The sequence below is a fragment of the Esox lucius genome, chromosome 10, assembly GCF_011004845.1.
Source record: "Esox lucius isolate fEsoLuc1 chromosome 10, fEsoLuc1.pri, whole genome shotgun sequence".
Lineage (NCBI taxonomy): Eukaryota > Metazoa > Chordata > Actinopteri > Esociformes > Esocidae > Esox > Esox lucius.
In genome coordinates, this window is record NC_047578.1 from 5,288,158 (window position 1) to 5,310,540 (window position 22,383).

Genomic DNA, 22,383 nt, shown 5'->3' on the forward strand with positions numbered 1-22,383 from the left:
CCCGACATTCTCAATTCACGCTACTTCGGCGTGTGTGTACGTGCAAAATATTAAAACGTTAAACCAGTAATGTAAGCAAATGGTAAGTAAATGTTACACCCGCATTTTAAAAAGATGAAGGTATTTAAAAGTGTTTATATTACGTACAGCACGGCTACATTGTGCACATATTTGAACGATGAATGGCATTCATAAAACGGATTGATCAATAGTGGTGAAGTTCACGATGTTGAGATTCCCTGGTACTCATGGCAACGCCTCACAAAACCTACTGCAGTGTTTCGCCTGAAATCTACCAAAGATAATCAGTGTCCGAATTCTTTGTTTTTCTGTACGATCCATGATGTGTTTCTAATGCCGTCAGACATTTGGCAAGAGATGAGGAATTGCAACACCATTTCCACTGTGTGTTTTTGAGCAGTTGCACATACAGTGCCTTCGGAAACTGTCTAGATCCCTTCACTTTCTCCATATTTTGTTGTGTTAAAGTCTTCACTTACCACTTATTTTTCCTACAAATCTATAAAATATCCAATGAAGACAAAGTGAAAATCTTGGCCAATGTGTTGAAAATAAAGAAAACACAAATCTCTCATATACGTGAGTATTGTGAGGCTTTATACAGTTCTTTGTAGAAGCACCTATGGCATCAACCACAGTCTTCTGAGGATTGCCTCTACCAGCTTTGCACAACTAGATTTGGGCCGGTTCACCCATCCTACCTTGCAGATCCTGTTAAGCTCTGTCAGATTTCATGGGAAGCGTCATCGAACTTCAAGTATCCCCACAGATGTTCAGTGGGATTCAGGCCCAGGCTTTGGCTGGGACATTCAAGGACAAACACTTCAGCTTTTTCTCGGCTGTGTGATTCGAGGACATGACATGCTGCCTCCCTCAATACACCCCAGACCGCACAACCATAGAGGCTAATTGGTTCTTGGACAGACGGGACTACTTTAAACAATATCGGGGTGTCTAGTTTTACGTCATTTCTGATGTCGTAGAAGGCCCTTCCGGCCTTGTTTCTCAGGCAATTCAAAGCCTTGCTGTGAACTCATGAACTGCACCAGAGCACTACTGGAAACAAATGCTAATCTAGGACGGATGAACACGTTCACGCAAATGCTAGTGCACCGAGTCATATCGCACTGCATCGCATGGACTCATTGCCGCTCAATCGCAGCGTCAACACAGAGAGTGTCATGGCTCGTCCGGGTAAGGGTGCATCAAAAGGTCCTATTCCCTCGTTGCTACGACCTCTGCTAACGTTTCCACACAACTTGACCCAGTCCCCACACAGATTGCTCTGGAAATGCCACGGCACCGCAATGCCACAAGGCAAGTGAAGCGTTCCGCTAGAAACTAAAAAACTCTTGGTGTAACGAAAGTCATCGACAAAGAGACACTCAAATTAACTTCTGGTTCCGTATTTCTTGAGCAAAGTGATGGAAATAGGAAGGAAACACATCTTTTGGAAAATGACAATGAGGTACTTGGGCCAAATTCCATTTCCCTCCTGGAATTGGAATGATGCTGAAAGCTACAAAATCGGCATTCACCCAAAGCACCGGAATGAATACCACTCGTTACCTGACACATATCTCAGTTTCAAGACACGTCTATGTTACCAGTTATATTTACGTACTCTGTCCAGAAGAGATTGCGTTAGCTGACACAGTTGGTCTCTTATCATACCTGATGCAGCTGTAGTGTTTGAATGTGCTGGCAGCCTTCTGACATTCCAGACACAACTGGATGGCACCTGGGAAGTCCTCCTCCTACAGGACAGATAGATGGACACAAGCCAAGGGCAGTAAGAGCAGACATTAAACAGACCACTGTCAGACATTACATTAAAGAGTGGGCCAAGAATACAGCTGAAGTCCAATTCGGCACATATCTTGGTGTGTGCAGGAATAGGATGAATGAGGTAGTTTGTTAAAGCGAGTCAAAATATCAAATGTTTAGGAACCACTGTTCTCTAAACCCATTCATCTACATGTTTATACATTTTATATATCTATATATCTATATCTATATATCTGTATATCTATATATCTATATATATATATATATATATATATATATATATTCAAATATAGCAGATGTCACAGGTGAAATTTCTGTCTGGGCCAGCAGCCTTGACAGTGTTAACTAGGCATCCTGTCTGGGCCAGCAGCCTCGAAAGTGTTAACTAGGCATCCTGTCTGGGCCAGCAGCCTCGAAAGTGTTAACTAGGCATCCTGTCTGGGCCAGCAGCCTCGAAAGTGTTAACTAGGCATCCTGTCTGGGCCAGTAGCCTTGACAGGGTTAACATTTGCATTAACACCAGGGGCTCTCACCGGGAGCCAGGCATTATTTTCCTCAAAGCGTGCAAAGGAGTTTAACTTGCTGTGGGCCAGGTGAATTCTCCCTTTACACTCTGTTACTGCCTGAAACCCACACCACGCCCTTCCCAGGCATGACCCAATATACGCCATGGAACACACGTTCAGTTTTGCCTCTAAGCTACAGTAGTAGGTGCCACTTTCGTGCTCAATGTGGGCAAGAGTAGTATTTAGGTCGGCTTGGTTCAGAATATCCGTTCCACCCAGATCCCCCTATGTGGCTCAGGCTATGCTGACAACAGCAGCCGTAAGCCCAGGAGGGTCTGACATGACAAATGGGATAGAGATTGAATCACAAAGCTCATCTGGAGCTTCACCTGAACTCAGTCTCCTGTTGGTTAACTGTAAGTGGGGTTGTGTTCATCTATGACTCCCTGCCTTTTATAGATTCTGTGGTGAAGCACCAGTGATTGTGTATGAGTGTGTATGTGTATTCATCTCCATGTGTGCGTTTGCAGTGTGCCCACAGAACAAATTAATGCATTCTAGTGGCATAACTCTTACCTCCAGCATCTCGCTGAGTCTAACATCAGTCCTTTGCTGTGAAACAACAAGTAGAACAGTTGCTGGTAACCATCTTTATCAAGAACAGAAACATCTGAAGCTCAACTTCAAAGTGCATTACCACACAAACGGACTTCACGGTGTAGGTTATTCATGTTAATATCGCGTCCATTTAGTAATGCATTTGTATATCAGGATATGAAGCAAAATGCTGACTTCACCACTTACCAGGGTTTTGATGGTTCTCAGTGACTTCAGCAAACCCGTGAGCAGCTGTCTCCTCCTCTGATTGGCCAGTAGCCCCAGGCTGGCCTCGGTGAAGCCCTCCTTTGAAACACTCAGCTGCCTGAAAACAGGAGGTGACATCGTGAGACAATTTACCATCCGAGCATAGTCCTGTCGGGCCGCGGCCACACGGAGTCTTTGGGTTTGTCGGTTAAACTCATCTCGGCTTTTTGCCTATGAAAACGGATGGGAACTTTCTAGACAGAGACGGGTCGTCTCAAAAGTGTACCAGCATAGGGCTCCCATTGAAAAAGTATTGGAAATCATACATACAGAGGGGAAAAAATATCCCAGTCTGGTCGTGACAATTTTCATGTCAAGTTAGCGTGCAATGAATTAATGCTGTCCATTCAAACAGTGGAAAGTAAATTGATCTGGTGAATCCATGCAGAAAGTAATATTCAGCCCAGGCCCGAAGACAATGGCCTTCAGAAGGGCACTGGGCTACAGTCAGAGGGCTCACCTCCTAGCATTGGTGCAGATCACTGCAGCCAGCTGCAGGTTGGTTTGCAGTGAAGTCACCCTCTCCAGCTCCTGACAGGGAACAATAACATTTAGATTAAGATTAAGTGATCAGTTTAGATTAGCACAAGTTACCCTGCAAAATACAGTCACACGGTTCTCTCTCTCAAATGCAACAATTTTCATCTCCTCCCAATTTGTGGTGTTCAACTTGTGACATGGGTTCTCGCAGCTGTGTCTTCTGATGCGAATATTGCCAGGCCATTTTGCTTGTCATTGTTAGAAATCGGCCGTTTCGTATAGTGGTTGTAATAATTAGCATACCCGTTTGTCAAGGGAGAGAGAAAGTATATTATTTATTGCAGCATTAGAAAGTCTTGTTCATGAGGTTACGGACCTGGTCTTCCTTACACAACCTCAATCTCATCTCAGTCAATCTCTTCTCACTGTAATGTTGGTTACCAGCTAGCCTATACATTAAGGGCGTTTCTAACTTTTTAGGAGTCAACCCCCATGCCATATGGCCATCGTAAACATTCCTGTCATTAGAGCGCTACCTACTGAGAGATAATCTAAACAGAGAGGTTTCTGTTGTTCTCATTATCTAGGCACATTCACTTCCAATGAAACGTACATTCATATTGTAATTGTTAATGCTCAGATTCTACATCATCACACAATCAGGATGCAATCTAGAACCAACAAACTTGGAGCGAGCTTCTATGCCTAACCACTACAAACGTGCAGGCGCCTAACCTGCCAAGGGTGAGTCATGACAGCCCTGTCGCACGCCCCTCCACTAACCCAGCCACCGCAGTCAGCACTGTCAACCTGCTAGGCACTGTTAACATTGGTGTGATCAGGGTGTTACGGCACAGCACGGACACCAAATGAGATCAACGCTAGAGTTGGATTGGAGTATAATGAAGGGTTTCTGTAACATCTTACATCAACCCAAAAGAGTGGAATTCCCTCCCGTCCAATCCAGTTCCCCTGAAACCTGTACATCCTGAACGGAGAGGAACAGGTAGATTACCACTACCAAGCACAGAGTACCAGAGCACCACGCCGGCTGTGACCCACAACAAATCACTTCACCACATCCCCAACTGTCTGTGGGGAATGAAAGAAACAAATGGAAGCTTTCCATAATGTAACGAGTGGAATTAGCGGTTTGGTTTTACTTGGAAAATGTCAACCCAAAAGCAACATCACAAAAAACGAACATGCCCTCAGCTACCGACAGACTCACCAACTTTGTTTTTCTTCTGGATTTCAGGTTTTTTCTTTTTCTGAAGAGCTAGTTGTCATCGCCTTGAGGTGAAGCTCACTCTGACTGACCTTTTCTTTGAATGCACAGTGAGCCGTTGACAAGCACAAACAAAGGGGCAGCATTCAGAGGAAAGACTTCAAAACACTGTCACGTTAAAGACGTGGAATATGAGGTGGAAAATTGATTCAGCACGGTAGATAAAAAAAGACAAGCAAAGACCAAGCTTATGTAAAAAAACAGACATCTAAAACAAACAATCCCATTCAAGCTGGATGGAGAATGGCCTCCTGATCAGTTTAATCAGTTGACATCAAACAATTAACAAACCACTAAATGTCTGAGGACATGGGCAAAGCAGTCAGCCTCAAGAAATTAAGTCAACATGTTTCAAATAAACACTTTCCAGTACACCTGCAGTACCCTCACTCACACTTAAATCCAGAATCAGTTTCTCACTTTCTAACCTTCACGTTCAACACAATTGTTTTATTTGTCCATGTACAGCAATTCATTGGCATACAAGATCAAATAAACCTTAATATAGTGAAGGACTAGGTACTAAATTGGTAGGGTTAGGGTTTGATCAACAAGTCTAAAAGGCAGTATCCTAGCCTTTAGCTGAATTGCACACTGCCGAGGGAAAAACTACATTCTAAACAAGCACTGGGTGACTACCAAACACCACAACATCATCAATGAACATTGGCATCAATTATCATCTATGTGGGACCTCTCACTGGGCATGCCAGTGTTTGGACAACTCCTGAGTAAGATGGGGGGTTAATTCCACACCAGCGCAAGGATAATTCAGAGGCAGCAGGTCTTTTGAATAAGTAGTATCCTTGGGAGGGACCTTGCCTGTGGGGCAGAGTGGCCCCAAGGAGGGGGGGGGGGGGGAGCGTTAGTTCTGACTGCAGCAAGGGGCCCAAACTGAGTGACTCATGCCGTCTCACAGCAGCACGGTCGCATCATTAGTGAGACCAATGTTCTTGCTATCACCCTACATCCTGTATAGTGTTGCCTGAAGCTAGTTGCAGCGCCGGCGTCTCGCTAGATCCTCAATTACAGCCAAGGAAGAGGCCATTACGTCCGGCGAATGTCAGGCAACGTTGTGGTGATGTCCCTCATAGAGGGAACGCAAACTAAACACAGAGGGACAGCGGACACTACGCCATGTCTCTCACAAACACGCGCACAAATGCACACAGGCACTTACACTGTACGGACACACCTGATCCACGGCACTAAGGCTGCAGTCCAATGCTCAGAGTAACATGCATTTGCACAGAACACACTTGACATTTTTATTTATAAATTTCACCAGAAAATCCTCTTAATCGATTGTCAAGTTTAAGCTAACCTATTTAAAAAAGTTAGTCTGCTCAAGATAAGATTAGAACATTTCCAGATTGCGTCCCCTTCATTCCCATGATTAACTACATTTGTGCATAGCTAAACACAGCAGAGATGCTTTGTACGCCCAAGTGCCTATTCTAATCATCACCAACAGTGAAGAATTCAAGGAATCTGTTGATCTAGCTTGTTGTGCGGTTATGACTGCCAGTAGTGTTTCATGCCCAGTGAGTTGTCACATTGCAATTTTAGCGGTGGAAGCACTTGGTAGCCTCTCTTTTCATTGGGCCTCAGAAAACCATGACAATGGCCATAGTGGATTGAGTGCATGTCAACCTCTTGACTAATATATACCCGTTTATACCGGTTTCAGAAAAAAAATATTAGTCCATAATCTTAAGAAATTATTGGATAAATTATTGGATGAAGACCTTGGTCCTTCCTTGTTCTTTTCAGTTTGGTTCTGCTTGGCCACAATGAAAGCGATCCCATAAAAATACTTTTATTCCTCTTCATAAATGCTGGACTTGACCTGCCTCATAGCAAATGAGGGTTTCCCCAAACTACAATGATCCTCAAAAATATATCGGTTTACAAACACACACACACACACACACACACAGAGAGAGAGAGAGAGAGAGGGGGGGGAGAGAGAGTATAAAAGTGTTTCCTGACTGAGTGAACATCAACAGTAACCCAGGACCACAGCCCCAAGCACAGCCTGCTGTGTTGATTGGTGGAGACACACAGGGCCAAAAGGCCAATCATGGGACTCAGCTATAGATTCAAGTTATCCTTTATAATCCTTTAGATCTCTATATGCAGACCATATGTTTTTATATGTAAAGAATTGGTGGGGCACAAACCATTTCAAAATATAGGATACATTCCAGTAAAGCTACAAAACTCCCTCTTGCTACTGATGTGTTTATTTTACATGATAAATAATTTGTGTCCTGTGACGTCGCCCGGCATGGCGCAGCCGGGGCCCCACCCTGGAGCCAGGCCCGGGGTTGGGGCTCGTTCGCGAGCGCCTGGTGGCCGGGCCTTTCCCCATGGGGCCCGGCCGGGCCCAGCCCTAACGAGCGACATGGGGCCGCCCTCCCGTGGGCTCACCACCCACAGGAGGGACCATAAGGGGCCGGTGCAGAGAGGATCGGGCGGCAGTCGAAGGCGGGGGCCTAGACAACCCGATCCCTGGACACAGAAACTAGCTCTAGGGACGTGGAACGTCACCTCGCTGGCGGGGAAGGAGCCTGAGATCGTGCGAGAGGTTGAGAGGTTCCAACTAGAGGTAGTCGAGATCACCTCTACGCACGGCTTGGGCTCCGGAACCACACTCCTTGAGAGAGGATGGACTTTTCACCACTCTGGAGTTGCCCATGGTGAGAGGCGGCGGGCTGGTGTGGGTTTGCTTATAGCTCCCCAGCTCTGCCGCCATGTGTTGGAGTTTACCCCGGTGAACGAGAGGGTCGTTTCCCTGTGCCTACGGGTCGGGGATAGGTCTCTCACTGTTGTTTGTGCCTACGGGCCGAACGGCAGTGCAGAGTACCCGACCTTCTTGGAGTCTCTGGGAGGGGTGCTGGAAAGTGCTCCGACTGGGGACTCTATCGTTCTACTGGGGGACTTCAACGCCCACGTGGGCAACGACAGTGACACCTGGAGGGGCGTGATTGGGAGGAACGGCCCCCCTGATCTGAACCCGAGCGGTGTTCAGTTCTTGGACTTCTGTGCTAGTCACAGTTTGTCCATAACGAACACCATGTTCAAGCATAAGGGTGTCCATCAGTGCACGTTGCACCAGGACACCCTAGGCCGCAGGTCGATGATCGACTTTGTTGTCGTCTCATCTGACCTGCGGCCGTATGTCTTGGACACTCGGGTAAAGAGAGGGGCGGAGCTGTCAACTGATCACCACCTGGTTGTGAGTTGGATCCGATGGCGGGGGAGGAAGCTGGACAGACTCGGCAGGCCCAAGCGTACTGTAAGGGTCTGCTGGGAACGTCTGGCAGAGTCTCCTGTCAGAGAGATCTTTAACTCCCACCTCCGGCAGAGCTTCGACTGGATCCCGAGGGAGGCTGGAGATAGTGAGTCCGAGTGGACCATGTTCTCCACCGCCATTGTCGAAGCGGCCGCTCGGAGCTGTGGCCGTAAGGTCTCCGGTGCCTGTCGAGGCGGCAATCCCCGAACCCGGTGGTGGACACCGGAAGTAAGGGATGCCGTCAAGCTGAAGAAGGAGTCCTATCAGGCCTGGTTGGCTTGTGGGACTCCTGAGGCAGCTGACGGGTACCGACAGGCCAAGCGGACTGCAGCCCGGGTGGTTGTGGAGGCAAAAACTCGGGCCTGGGAGGAGTTCGGTGAGGCCATGGAGAAGGACTATCGGCTGGCCTCGAAGAGATTCTGGCAAACCATCCGGCGCCTCAGGAGAGGGAAACAGTGCCCTACCAACGCTGTTTACAGTAGAGGTGGGCAGCTGTTGACCTCAACTGGGGATGTCGTCGGGCGGTGGAAGGAGTACTTCGAGGATCTCCTCAATCCCGCCGTCACGTCTTCCATTGAGGAAGCAGAGGATGAGGGTTCAAAGGTGGACTCGTCCATCACCCGGGCTGAAGTCACAGAGGTGGTTAAGAAACTCCTCGGTGGCAAGGCACCGGGGGTGGATGAGATCCGCCCTGAGTACCTCAAGTCTCTGGATGTTGTGGGGCTGTCTTGGCTGACACGCCTGTGCAACATCGCGTGGCAGTCAGGGACAGTGCCTCTGGGATGGCAGACCGGGGTGGTGGTCCCTCTTTTTAAGAAGGGGGACCGGAGGGTGTGTTCCAACTATAGGGGGATCACACTTCTCAGCCTCCCCGGGAAAGTCTATGCCAGGGTTCTGGAGAGGAGAATACGGCCGATAGTAGAACCTCGGATTCAGGAGGAACAGTGTGGTTTTCGTCCAGGCCGTGGAACACTGGACCAGCTCTATACCCTCTACAGGGTGATGGAGGGTTCATGGGAGTTTGCCCAACCAATCCACATGTGTTTTGTGGATTTGGAGAAGGCATTCGACTGTGTCCCTCGCGGCATCTTGTGGAGGGTGCTTCGGGAATATGGGGTCCTGGGTCCCTTGCTAAGGGCTGTCAGGTCCCTGTACGACCGAAGCAGGAGCTTGGTCCGCATTGCCGGCAGTAAGTCAGACTTGTTCCCTGTGCATGTTGGACTCCGGCAGGGCTGCCCTTTGTCACCGGTTCTGTTCGTAATTTTTATGGACAGAATTTCTAGGCGCAGCCAGGGGCCGGAGGGTGTCAGGTTTGGGGACCACACGATTTCGTCTCTGCTCTTTGCGGATGATGTTGTCGTGTTGGCCCCTTCAAGCCAGGACCTTCAGCATGCACTTGGACGGTTTGCAGCCGAGTGTGAAGCGGTGGGGATGAAAATCAGTACCTCCAAATCCGAGGCCATGGTCCTCAGTCGGAAAAGGGTGGCTTGCCCACTTCAGGTTGGTGAAGAGTGCCTGCCTCAAGTGGAGGAGTTTAAGTATCTAGGGTCCTGTTCACGAGTGAGGGAAGGAACGGGAGATTGACAGACGGATCGGTGCAGCTTCTGCAGTAATGCGGTTGATGTATCGGTCTGTCGTGGTGAAGAAAGAGCTGAGCCACAAGGCGAAGCTCTCGATTTACCGGTCAATCTACGTTCCTACTCTCACCTATGGTCATGAGCTTTGGGTCATGACCGAAAGGACAAGATCCCGGATACAGGCGGCCGAAATGAGCTTTCTCCGCAGGGTGGCTGGGCGATCCCTTAGAGATAGGGTGAGAAGCTCGGTCACCCGGGAGGAGCTCAGAGTAGAGCCGCTGCTCCTCCACATCGAGAGGGGTCAGCTGAGGTGGCTTGGGCATCTGTTTCGGATGCCTCCGGAACGCCTTCCTGGGAGGGTGTTCCGGTCCCGTCCCACCGAGAGGAGACCCCGGGGAAGACCTAGGACACGCTGGAGGGACTATGTCTCCCGGCTGGCCTGGGAACGCCTCGGTGTCCCCCCGGAAGAGCTGGAGGAAGTGTCTGGGGAGAGGGAAGTCTGGGCATCCCTGCTTAGACTGCTGCCCCCGCGACCCGGCCCCGGATAAGCGGAAGAAGATGTATGTATGTATGTATGTATGTAACAAACAGCGTGGCTCCAAAAATCACTTTTAACAACAGAGCGGCTTGCTTCTACCAGGTGTTCTTTTTACAAACCTAAATTAGGAATGCAACCAAGCTCAGAACCAATGTGCCTACAGGGCCATACCTGAAAAACAATGAGCTCAACACCACTGAAGGCCACAACGAAGCGGAAATGCACAGACCAGAACCACAAAGGCAGGATGATAAGCTGAAGGTTCACATGAACAGAAAGGTGGCATGGCAGTTCTTCCTCTGGGCAAACTTTTTGTTGACTTTGGGAATGAAGTCATGTAGCTGCTGAATCAGCTGGCTTTCGATGGACAACATGGCCAATGCGTTGAGTCACGGCTGTCCCATGGTATTGCGACTGAAGGTTTTACCCTCTTCAAGGTGGAAAGTTCCTCTCTGACTCGGATGTCATCATAGGTGTTGTTATGATAGTTTTCAGCAGAGTTACAGTCTCAGCAAAAGCCTTCTCTAGGTTGTTCTCATGGATGGATTTTAACAGAGACAGGGCCGTCTTACCAGTGTGAAGCTCAGTGTGGCGGTACAGAGTGGTCAGCTCAGACTTAAACTTTTCTTCGTTTCCTAGAGGCCATAGTTTCACCACACATTCCAGCTCAGATGTAGGGAATGACAGGACAAATTGTGGGAAGAGCAAGCTGTCACCCAGCTTGGCAGGGATCAGGTGGTCACTTTGTGAAAACCACGGCTCCACCTGGGAGACGACTGCGTCGCATGCCTCCTTCTGCGCTGTGTTGGTTACCCGCATATTCTGGACATTCTCCTTGAAATGGGTGAGCGCACTGCTAATCCCAGATGCACCGATGCTCCGTATTTGCAGTGTGTTGTATAAAACTCAACTTCAACTTCTGGTATAAGGAAGAAAAATTCCAGCAGCTGCAGAAAGGCTCAGTCCCAGTTTTTTTGACAGGCCGTATGCCTCACTTATGGTTGCAGCAAGGTCAGGTTCAGCTGGTGAGCATAGCAGTGAACAAACTGGGCATGTCTCTTTAATTAGCGTCTGTACCCCTCGGACGTTTCCACTCATTACAGCCACACCATCATAAGTCTGAGCGATCAGCTTTTCTCCCAGCTTCAGTGGTTCCAGCAAACCCTTGATGCTATTAGAGAGGCCAAGTCCAGTTTTATCTTTGACTTCCTCAAACTCCAAAAACCTCTCTGTCACTGTATTGTCAGGCAACATGTATCGCAACACAACCACCATTTGTGATTTCCAGGTGACATCAGTTGTCTCATCTGCCTGTATGGCAACAAATGATGTTTCGTCCACTTACTTGGCTATCTCCTCCCTGTACACTTCATACATACAGGCAGATGAGACAACATACAGTATAACGGTTCGTTTTGTACAGTGCTAAATGTCCCTTTGAAGATGGGCTGAGCATCATAGTGCCTCTGAAGTCTCTAATCACCCTCACACATAGTCTCGAAAATGCATCTGAATATTCCAGGATTCAGGGAGTCCACCGACTCGTCATGCCTCCGCAGTGCGGTTTCACGTTTTCCACACAGTTTAATACATGTTATGATCCGACTGAGAACGTACCTGTTTTACTTCACCTGTTTGTTATGCTGCTCAATGGAGCGCCTGTATGCACTGTCAACTTGGGCTGTGACATTTACCCTTCCAAGTGAGCCCAATTTCACACCATTGTCTAGATGACTCCCGCTGCTCTCTTGTTTTGCAATCCTCTCAGAAAGAGAGTTTCAAATCTTTGTAACCCGTCCTCGACCAAGTATCATCTCCACCAAATATCAGACATGGAAAACAGAAGAGTGCATTCTTTTGTATGCTAACCATTAGCCACTTTTTCTTCAAAAACCACTCCACGTTAAACCCGCAGTTACTTTTATCAGCAGTTTGAGTGATGACAATATCCCGTGGCTGATGGGCACCAAGTCGCTTTACTTCAAGTTTCTCCTCCAAATTAAGGGTTTCAAACCGGTGCTTGAGTATGCTGTCACGCTTACTTGGCCCTGGAGTATCCACTTTATTCATTTTCTCAAGTTAGCTGGCGTTTGTGAAGCTAACAAGCTAGCTAAAAAAATCTACCCTCCTCGGTCTACTTGCCAACTAATGTTGGCACCAGACAGACAGAAAGGCCAATCAGGTCTGAAATACGAAATTACGCTGTAGTGGGGCTACCGGCTGGCAGCCCCACTTGGCATCAAATGTGTGTGGTCTACATTGATCACACAAACAATCTGAGAAAGCATATTAATATTTTCACACATAAAATGTACATTGCATTGTGAGAGAGGGGCTAGCCCTACATTCACGCTTAGCCTATGGCCTACTTCTGCGAACTCGAATCGGCAGAACGCAGTCTGAAGCAGCAAACCCAGGGACCAATGAACATGAAATAAAATCCTAACACAAATGATATGCAATTTAGGAAGACGCTATATTCATAGATAATAAATTATAGGAAGTAATCTTGGATAAATAAAAATACAAATGTTGTTGCAGTTCTTTCTGTTGACAACAGGTGGGGCTGTGCCCCTAATGACCAGTCGCCCCTGATGCAAACACATTTAACCTCCCCAGTAGATTTGACAGAGCATCCCCATCAGGCAGCAGACACACAAATGTGCTTTAAGAGAGGCAGAGGGATTAGGAGAGACAGGAGGGAGAGAGAGTGAGAGAAAGGGTGGAGACAGAATCCCACATATACCCACACAAACACAGAGAGACAGCAGCCTGGGGCAATGATCCGTTAGCTCAGCCTTATCATCCCCCAGCCTCCCAGCAACAAGCCATCCGGCTAGTAAACTGACAACCACAGACCACTGACAAGCACAGACCCCGTATATTTTCTCGGGCTCAAAACAATTTGCTGCGAAAGGCCAATTCAAAGGCACAAGAGAAAGCAATCCGCCAGGTTAAAACGGGCCACATTCTGTTGCTTAATCAACCATGGAGTTGGGCGGACGCCCGAGATCTGACGGGGAGCGAACCCCTTTTGACGGGCTTTACATCAAGCTGCCGTACTTCCGAAGGGGGCGGCCGCATCCAAAAAGGCACACTATTCCTACGCAAGGACCTACTTGTCGAAGCCATGAAGGCCTTGATCAATACTGCGCTAAATATGGAATGGGGCGTCGTTTTGGGGTGCCACAGCGGTATCAGGAGACAAAGGTCAATCTCCGAGGTGCTCGGTCAGCGGAGACCACCTTCACACGGCTACCGTCCTGCATTCATGTACACCCCCTGAGCCCTTCTGACCCGCATTCTGACACATTGGCTATGCATTATACCAACCCGCCAGGCCCCATCTCATTCAGATGAAGGGCGAGAACTCGTGTCAGGGGCAAATGTCTTTGGACTTCTGACTGCCGGGGAGAAAATTAGCGGGGGAAGGGAGACCGTGTCTGCAGTCACAACGTGCGCATATGCACACTCTGTTGCCCGGTCCACCAAGCCAGGACATGGCTTTAAACGGACAGGCCAGAGCAGCGAGACACTCGATCTCCCAAACTGCTCCAGTGACACCAACAGGGAAGACCAAGGAAGCGCTGATGGGAATTTCCATGGCGTGCAACTGCTCGTACCACAGAAATAATCAAATAAGCGTCCAGGTCCATTTAACTCCTTTGCCAGCAGTGCGCTACCTGACAACATATGGAGGGCAATTCATTACGATGCAGCCTCCAACTCCGGTAACCATCTCGTTTTCACTGACGGCCTTTTTCACAGTCTGCGGCTGGTTTGGGCACTCAATTACAGGGTTTCCCTTTTAACTCCGCAGATAAGCACCGCGGCAGAGGTGGCCCTCATTCGAAATGACCAAGCCTGTTCCTTGGAGCTATCCATCAAGCTGTATCAGAGCTGGACCTTCGCAACGAAGAAACTGGCCTAACACCTCAACCTCAGAATAACCAGCCACTCTGAAATGGAGAACTAGCAGAAAGAAATGATACGTCAATCAGTTACACCAACGTCCGATCCCTGAACTGACTGTTACACAAATGCTTTGGATCCCTGTTCTCACCAGGGCAACGTTGATTCATTATCGACTGTGGGGACTGAAAGACACAAGACGCCAACACCTGAATCCGCGGGACGTTGCTGTAATGAAAAACGCATCTCCTACTTCTGCAGTGTAAGCGAGGATGTCCGAGCCAATGACACAACCGCCACGTGGACCTTGGCGTCACCCTCAGGTTATTTTTGAGGACATTAACGGACACAAAACAGTCAGTCCATAATCACACAAACACGCTGTCTTGGCCCTTGAGGGATCTGTAGGGGCCAGTAACAGCTGGCCAGATGTGGAAATCGAGGGAGGTGAACGGGCTGGAAACCTCTAGCAAACCCAGAATGGCAGCTGTCGTCCGAGTATAGACTCTAGCCCTAGCCAGAGTTTATGTGGGTGCTGTGTGAACGTGTCAACCTTCATATGCAGCTATAAAAGGGCTTGACAAATTATGACTAAACACTGGCAAGAGTACGGTGGCGAGCGACCAACAATTCTAAAATATATATTTTGTGGAAAATTGACAAGAGTAACAGACCAATGCAACAGCCCTGAAGGACACCGACATGACATTAGAGAAATGTCCATTTAAAAACAGAATAATATATATATATAAAATATACTAAACGGTTCAGCAGTGGCCTGAGGCCTGACCGGTGTGAATCCTACCCTGTGGACTTGATAAAAGCTGTCTCCCGTCAGACAAGACATGTCTTAAAGAGCTCCCATTGGGGATCAGCGAGAGGAAGCAGCCTGGGGATACAGACGTCCCACTGTGAGCTGCTTCCCTCTCCTTTCCTGTCCCCTCTTCACCTACCTCTCCATCGCCTCACTCAAAGGCAGAGGCTTTGATTTGAACAAGTACAAAACGATCGCTTTCTCATAAGGGGCTCGCTTTCTCACATCCGTCAGTTACGACGGACGACGCCTGTTCAGCGGCCAGGATTTGATTTAAATGCATTAAGAAGGTGTCTGTCACTGAACACAGGCATCTTCTACGTCGAGTGACATATTTCCCTTAAAGAAAGAAAGCTGTTGGTAGTGTATCCCGTTACAAACATGACGGACTGACAGTAGATACCGAAAATCTCTCACTGATTTTACCTCTGGATAGGTTGTTCTAAAAGAAACTGGCAAACCTAAAGAAGCTTCAGTGGATCAGTGGTGTGGAGATTAATCGAAGAAAAATAAAATCTGTACAAGAGAACACCTCTGGCGAGGATGTTCAAAGATAAAGTATACAAAGAAAGGAAAAAAGAGAGGGGGGTGGGTCATACCTTGACATAGGATGGCTGCTTTTCCAGGATGAGATCAGCAACCTTTTTGGAAACCTACAGAGAGAAGAGAAGAAAAGACATCAAGTCAGCCTCTGGTAAATGTCATCCCAACAGTGACACTGGAGAAAATGGAGAAAGAATAAGTGGCTGTGGTGTCTGTATACCATCAGTAATTCAGGCTTTAGTCAAGACCACTTGTCGCCTGAAATGGCTGTCCTGTCGTTCTGAAGTAAATTAGCCTATAATACCCCATTACTACTTTAGAGTAGCCTATTGTGTGTTGTATGGGTGAGTAAACCCTGGGAGTCCACTATGTCTTCGTCTACACCCAAAAACCGAACAGCTCAAGGCAACTCGTGGGGGAAAGATGCAGCAGGGGAAAACATGCTAATCTCCCCACTAAACATGAAAAAATGACCTTATATTTAGACAAATATTTTAATATACAGTATCTCACAAAAGAGAGTACACCCCTCACATTTTTGTAAATATTTGATATCTTTTCATGTGACAACACTGACGAAATTACAATGTAAAGTAAATGTCCAAATTGGTTCCAAAGTGTCAATATTTTGTGTGGCCACCATTATTTTCTAGCACGGCCTTAACCCTCTTGGGCATGGAGTTCACCAGAGCTTCACAGGTTGTTGAAGCTGTTAGAGACCTTGCGCTCCTCCACCTTCTGTTTGAGGATGCCCGACAGATGCTAAATAGAGTTTAGGTGTGGAAACATGCTTGGCCAGTCCATCACCTTTACCCTCAGCTTCTTTAGCAAGGCAGTGGTCATCTTGGAGGTGTGTTTGGGGTCGTTATCATGTTGGAATACTGCACTGTGGCCCAGTCTCCGAAGGGAGGGGATCATGCTCTGCTTCAGTATTTCATAGTACATGTTGGCATTCATGGTTCCCTCAATGAACTGTAGCTCCCCAGTGCCGTTAGCACTCATGCAGCCCCAGACCATGACACTCCCACCACCATGCTTGACTGTAGGCAAGACACACTTGTCTTTGTACTCCTCACCTGGTTGCCGCCACACACGGTGGACACCATCTGAACCAAATTTTATCTTGGTATCTTGTGCATCATCTTTAGAAGAGGCTTCCTTCTGGGACGACAGCCATGCAGACCAGTTTGATGCAGTGTGCGGCATATGGTCAGAGCACTGACAGGCTGACCCCCCACCCCTTCAACCTCTGCAGCAATGCTGGCAGCACTCAAACGTCTATTTTCCAAAGACAACCTCTGGATATGACGCTGAGCACGTGCCTGTTCTGAGTAGAACCTGCCCTGGCAAACCGCTGTATGGTCTTGACCACCATGCTGCGGCTCAGTTTCAGGGTCTTGGGAAACTTCTTATAGCCTAGGCCATCTTTATGAGCAACAATTCTTTTTTTCAGATCCTCAGAGAGTTCTTTGCCATGAGGTGCATGTTGAACTTCCAGGGTCGTATCCTTAGCATACTATTGCATACAAACATCCTATTTTCCACATCTATAAGTGGTTTTTGGGGGAAGGTAATTCTAAAGAACATCAGGTCAATGTTGCACTGAATAATATATTTCACTAAATCAGTAGAGAAAATGTATATAACAAACTTGCCACCTCCATAAACCAATATTTTATACACACAAAATATCATGCGTTGACCCTTACTTACAAACAGGTAAAAGTATATGTACTGAAATGCGGAGCAGGACTGCTTGGTTTGGCCTGCACTATAATGTATTTACATTTGTATGTACATGTGTTCACAGTGCAGACTGCCACTCCGAAGGCTTGTGGTCAAATACGGAGTGCTATTAATTCTCCTATTCAGCAAATACACATAAATTGATGTATAAGTGTGTTGGTGTGCATTTTTTGTTTCTCATACCCAACTCCTTCTGACACCCACTGCAGATTTGGGTTCATGGCCAAGGACCAGTCACTGTTGACATTGTTCCCTGGAACAATTCGTGTCAAATGGTTCACGCTCAAGCGCACCTCAACAGATTTTTTTACCTTGTCGACTAGGGGGATTCAGATCAGCCACCTTAAGTTTACCGTCCTAAAGCTCTAACAACTGCCACAAAGGCCAAGGGATTTGCTGTAGAAGGATAAGACACACTCACAGAGACACAAAGAGACAGGAACTTGACGTTCCAGAGCCGTGTGGAGTCCAGTACACACCTACACACGACGAAGCCTTTCTTGTATGGGAGAATGTCGGGGAACCTAGCTAACTAAGACGCTGAACAGATGGGGGACACTTTCCAGCTGCTACACTCCCTCGCTCAACCGCGTGAATTAGAATGTGTCTGTGGGTAATGGACAAAGAACAAGAGAATGTAAAACAGAAGTGAGGATTGCCTCAGAAAACAAGGAACCGCATTGTTTGTTGCGAAAAATAAACTCAGCGAACGAAAAGGTAAGAGAGATTAAACTGGGTCTTTATGGTAATACACGCAATATGTGGGCACATGCAGGTATAGATGCTGGTGTGAAAAAGACAGGTTCTCTGTGCTCAACAGCTCAACTTTGATATGAAGGGGTCACGTCACATAGAGCGCCAGACCAATCCCGTAGCACCATCTATTGGAGATCCAGGAAGACAGCTCGTCCACGGTACAGAGAACAATCCTCCCACAACTGAAACAGCACTAATCTATGAAAAAATCATCCAAATCCTCAAAAGAACGCTGTGCGGAAGTACCCCTGACAACCTGAACACCTCCATGTGAAGAATATCCCTGCAATCACCTAGGATTTGACAGAGCAAAACAGAATTGTAGAGTTCACATTAACTGCCTGTGACACAGAGCTAAAATAATAGACAAATTGTGTGACTAACCGCCTCATCCATTTCTGATAAGAGCTAAAGGAACAAGTTGTCAATCAGCCAGGAATACAGTTTCAATCAGAGATTTGCGTGTTCCCTACAGCAGCTCACCACTTGACAAGAGCAGGGTTGCCATGTCTGCTCATTAGAAGCGACTTCGGGATTCTTTTTTCAGAGTCGCTGGGAAAAGTTGTCTGTCACGGGTTGTGGTGTTTTGGGCTTGTTTCAAAAACACACATGCTCATCTGGGCTTTTTGTTTTGACCGTTTGGGCTTTTTGTTTTGACTGTTAGGCATCCTAAAACTGAGAGGTAGTTCAAATAAAAGCTATAACCTTCCCATCTACTGTCTGGCCCTGATGCCTACTATCTGGGCTACTACTAGCAGTGATCAGTGGTAGAGGTGCATTCAATCCAATCACCTTTGTAGGCAAACAATTGCAAATACATTAGCCTACATTAGCATGTGTTCGCCATCAAGGTGTTCACAAATGTTATGAAAACATAGTAACTATGTAGTAAGCTGGTGAAAGAAAGATTTGCTTAAAATATAATTCCACCTTTAAGAGAAAGATTTTGTACATTCGCCAAACTGGAAGATTTTGAACTTAACTTCAAAGGTCAGGTACTCGCCATCATTAGAGCAGCCGGCTCTCTCACACATTTAAATAATACACCTACTGAAGGGTGTGTGTGTGTGTGTGTGTGTGTAAGAAAGGCGTTTCTCTTGTGATATCTGCCAACACTGGACAAGAGCATTAGCTAGCAAACTGAGACAGCAACAATGGGCAATTTGCTTGCATTGCAGTCAGACAGAGCTGTCATAACCCCTACATATTCCTACAGTTTTTCTACTACATATGTGATTTTTAACCTAACCTTGAAGAGAAAACATAATGGCCAACCCTAGCCTAAAAAAGACCAAAAAGCGATTCTTTTTTTTTTTTTCACAATTTTGACATTGTGGCTATAGGAACTGTAGAGAAAACTATTGGAGAATTCTGTGGCAGCGGCATCCCCTCGAAGGGCGGGCGGGCGGGCGAAGCAGAGGCGGCAGCGGGAGAATGGAACTAATTACAGATTAATCGTACGCCGCCTCCTCTCTCCCTTACAAGGGTAACACAGCAAGCTGAGGAGTGTTGTTCTGCTACTACTGTCTGCAGCCGAGCGAGGAGAAAAAAAAAACACCCGGAAAATCTGCCTAAGCAAATTAACATCAAATACATCTACTAGAGATAAAACAGCCACTATGAGAAAGCAATAGTCCTACATTATCTTTAGAATCATATCAGAAATAGCACACAAAGTCGAATCCAATCACCATGAAGGCTCTAATGAGCGCTAAACCATTAGGCGTGGCTGTTCACATTGAGTGAAAAGTGCTAATTTCTCGCATTGCCTAATGACCAGCGTTTCATGTAGTACAGCCTGCAGACGAGCGGGACAGATCAATCTTGACCAAAAACATCCTGCCATCTGAACGGTCTCCTCTGCCGCGGACCTGAGTGGACGGCCAGCTGCCAAAGCAGGACCAACAGGACTCAGCCACATCCAAACTATTAGCAGCTACATTACACTAATCCACAAACTGCACTCATCTCTCCCTAGAGAGATGCATATACACAACTCTCACCGCCTGCTGTTTTAAATATAAACGTATGTGTAAATGGAAGTATATTTAGTGTATTCTAGCAGCACCTTTACACCAAGTAAAGGTCTGGATGTGTGTAAATGTACTCAGCCAATAAAGGGGATTCTACAAAGTACTAAATGGCTATGCCAATAATGGTGAGAGACAAAAATGGTTTTGCTAAATGACGGCTACAATAATAGATTATTTTTTCTAAAAGCATTTTAATTAAATAACATGTCCATGATCGGGAGGTTCAGCGCATGCTTGGGGGAGTACTATATCCTCTAGCATTCCTAAATCCATGGAAGGAAGTGAGTGCAGAGAATCAGAATGTATGGAAGTAGGGAAGGATGGACAGAACGTTAGAGAAAGTGAGAAAGCGCGGGAGAAAATGTGTGTTTTAGATTTCTAAAATGATTCAAATATAGTTCCTCTGCTTGCTATGTCCTCCAGGCCAAGCTTACACGGAAACCTCTGTTGTATGAAGTTTCACATACAATTATCCTCACAGCAAGCTAAAACGCACAGAACATCAACTGAATTCCCATTCTAATCACGCTGACCTATCATTAAACGTGGGCTCATAGCTTCTGGCAATGAACCGGGTCCTTCTTAAGACCAATTATGTGAAGTGCAAATCGCTTACGTTTTTCTGCAGTGTGAACATTTCTAAGGAAGTTGGACACCTCAGAAGAGTCCATAAGGAGAACCAAACTGTTAACACATTGGCCTGCAGCAGATACACAACCAGTGACTATTAATCACACTATAACTGGGACTGTGTAAGGCAGTCGTGCTGATTAAACGCGCCAAAATCCACTTGAGACGGCAGAAACCAAATGCACTTCAGTAGAGTTTGCATTCCTTTTTATTGTCACGCGTAAGCCAAAAGGACAAGCTCCAGGTTTCAGGACAGATGGTGACCTGATTTCTGCCTTCAGTTGTTAACTGGACAACACTCCATCCTAAATCCTCCAATACATTCACTGGACTGGTTGAACGGGGAAATAGAGAACCTCCCCTGGCTTTTTATTTTTATTTTTAACCATTATTCAGATGAGCATGACATGAGGGATCTTGTTTCAGGCATTTCATTAAAACACATGCAACGTTAGTCTATGCCCATGCAGAAGCAAAAAGCTTCAGGGACACTACTGCATTAAAGAGGTGATTAAATGTATGGCAGGCATATGCAAGTGTTGCATAGCAACATAATGTATTCAACTAGTGAATCCATTGTTTGGCACACTTGAAGTGTCTGTGGGAGTGTCAGTGGGAGTGTCAGTGGGAGTGTCAGTGGGAGTGTCAGTGGGAGTGTCTGTGGGAGTGTCTGTGACTGGGTGCTACACATCTCCACTCACCGCTGCTTGCTGCCTCTTCCGCTTGTCTCTATACTCCTCCAGCTCTTGCAAGTTCAGCTCGGGTGGGAGTTTCTATCATAAACACACAATAAAAGGATGGTTACACTACAATACCAAGATACAAAGCCCATACCCAGCGGAGAAAGACATTCTGCGAAATGCACCTATGGAGAGAAAACAAATCAAAGTTGACTTCTGAAACCTTCTGAAATCCGAGCGCCATCAGCTCCGAGACATGCACGCTTTCTGTTTAATTTGTTTCTTTTCGAGGCTAATGCTAATTTGTTTGGGTGTCTCCTGCTCTGCGGTTGTACAATTCCACAGAGCAAAATAATTTGACATGCATCTTTCTCAAAGTTTTTTTTCCCCAAACACAAAAAAAAAAAAACAGATGCATATACCCAACTCTCACACACCAGCTTAGACACATAACAATTGTAATTAAATTACAATCTTGGAGCACTGCTTTATCTGTAAACAAAAAACAATAGGGACCGAATCGGCAGCGAAGACCACAGAGGCTCTGAGCCCCAAGGATAATGAGTAATTGCCTTCACCTTGGCTGAAAGTCTCATTATCTGATGTGGAATGTGGTGGTGGTGGTGGTTGTTTCTGCGACACTCCACTGAATCTAATGACATTTCACACCGTTCCTCCACAAGGGGATAATCCCTGAAGGCGCCCGGTGTACCCTAGAGAGGACGTCCGGGGCGGAGAGGCGAACTCCAGGGGGGATTTCCGGAATCCGAGGGGAGGGATGTTTAGGCCCCCCCCCCCCGTTGCTAGAAACCGAGTTTGTGTGGCGGTGGGTTTTTGGGGGACCGTACCTACGGATCTGACTTGGTTATGTCATCGCCAGGCCCGGTATATAATGGGCCCTGTGGTGGG

General features: G+C 46.9%; 1 protein-coding gene across 1 annotated transcript in view; it reads right to left on the minus strand.

The window, feature by feature from the left end:
* Positions 1–22,383, minus strand: part of vps50 (VPS50 EARP/GARPII complex subunit) — a 113,172-nt gene that overhangs the window by 83,303 nt on the left and 7,486 nt on the right. The window contains exons 4-9 of the mRNA XM_010891516.5: positions 21,496–21,567; positions 15,686–15,739; positions 3,640–3,710; positions 3,120–3,237; positions 2,892–2,927; positions 1,696–1,778 (exon numbers count right to left, since the gene is read on the minus strand). Coding sequence (XP_010889818.4) covers positions 1,696–1,778; positions 2,892–2,927; positions 3,120–3,237; positions 3,640–3,710; positions 15,686–15,739; positions 21,496–21,567 — 434 coding nt within the window. The remainder of the gene's footprint in view (positions 1–1,695; positions 1,779–2,891; positions 2,928–3,119; positions 3,238–3,639; positions 3,711–15,685; positions 15,740–21,495; positions 21,568–22,383) is intronic.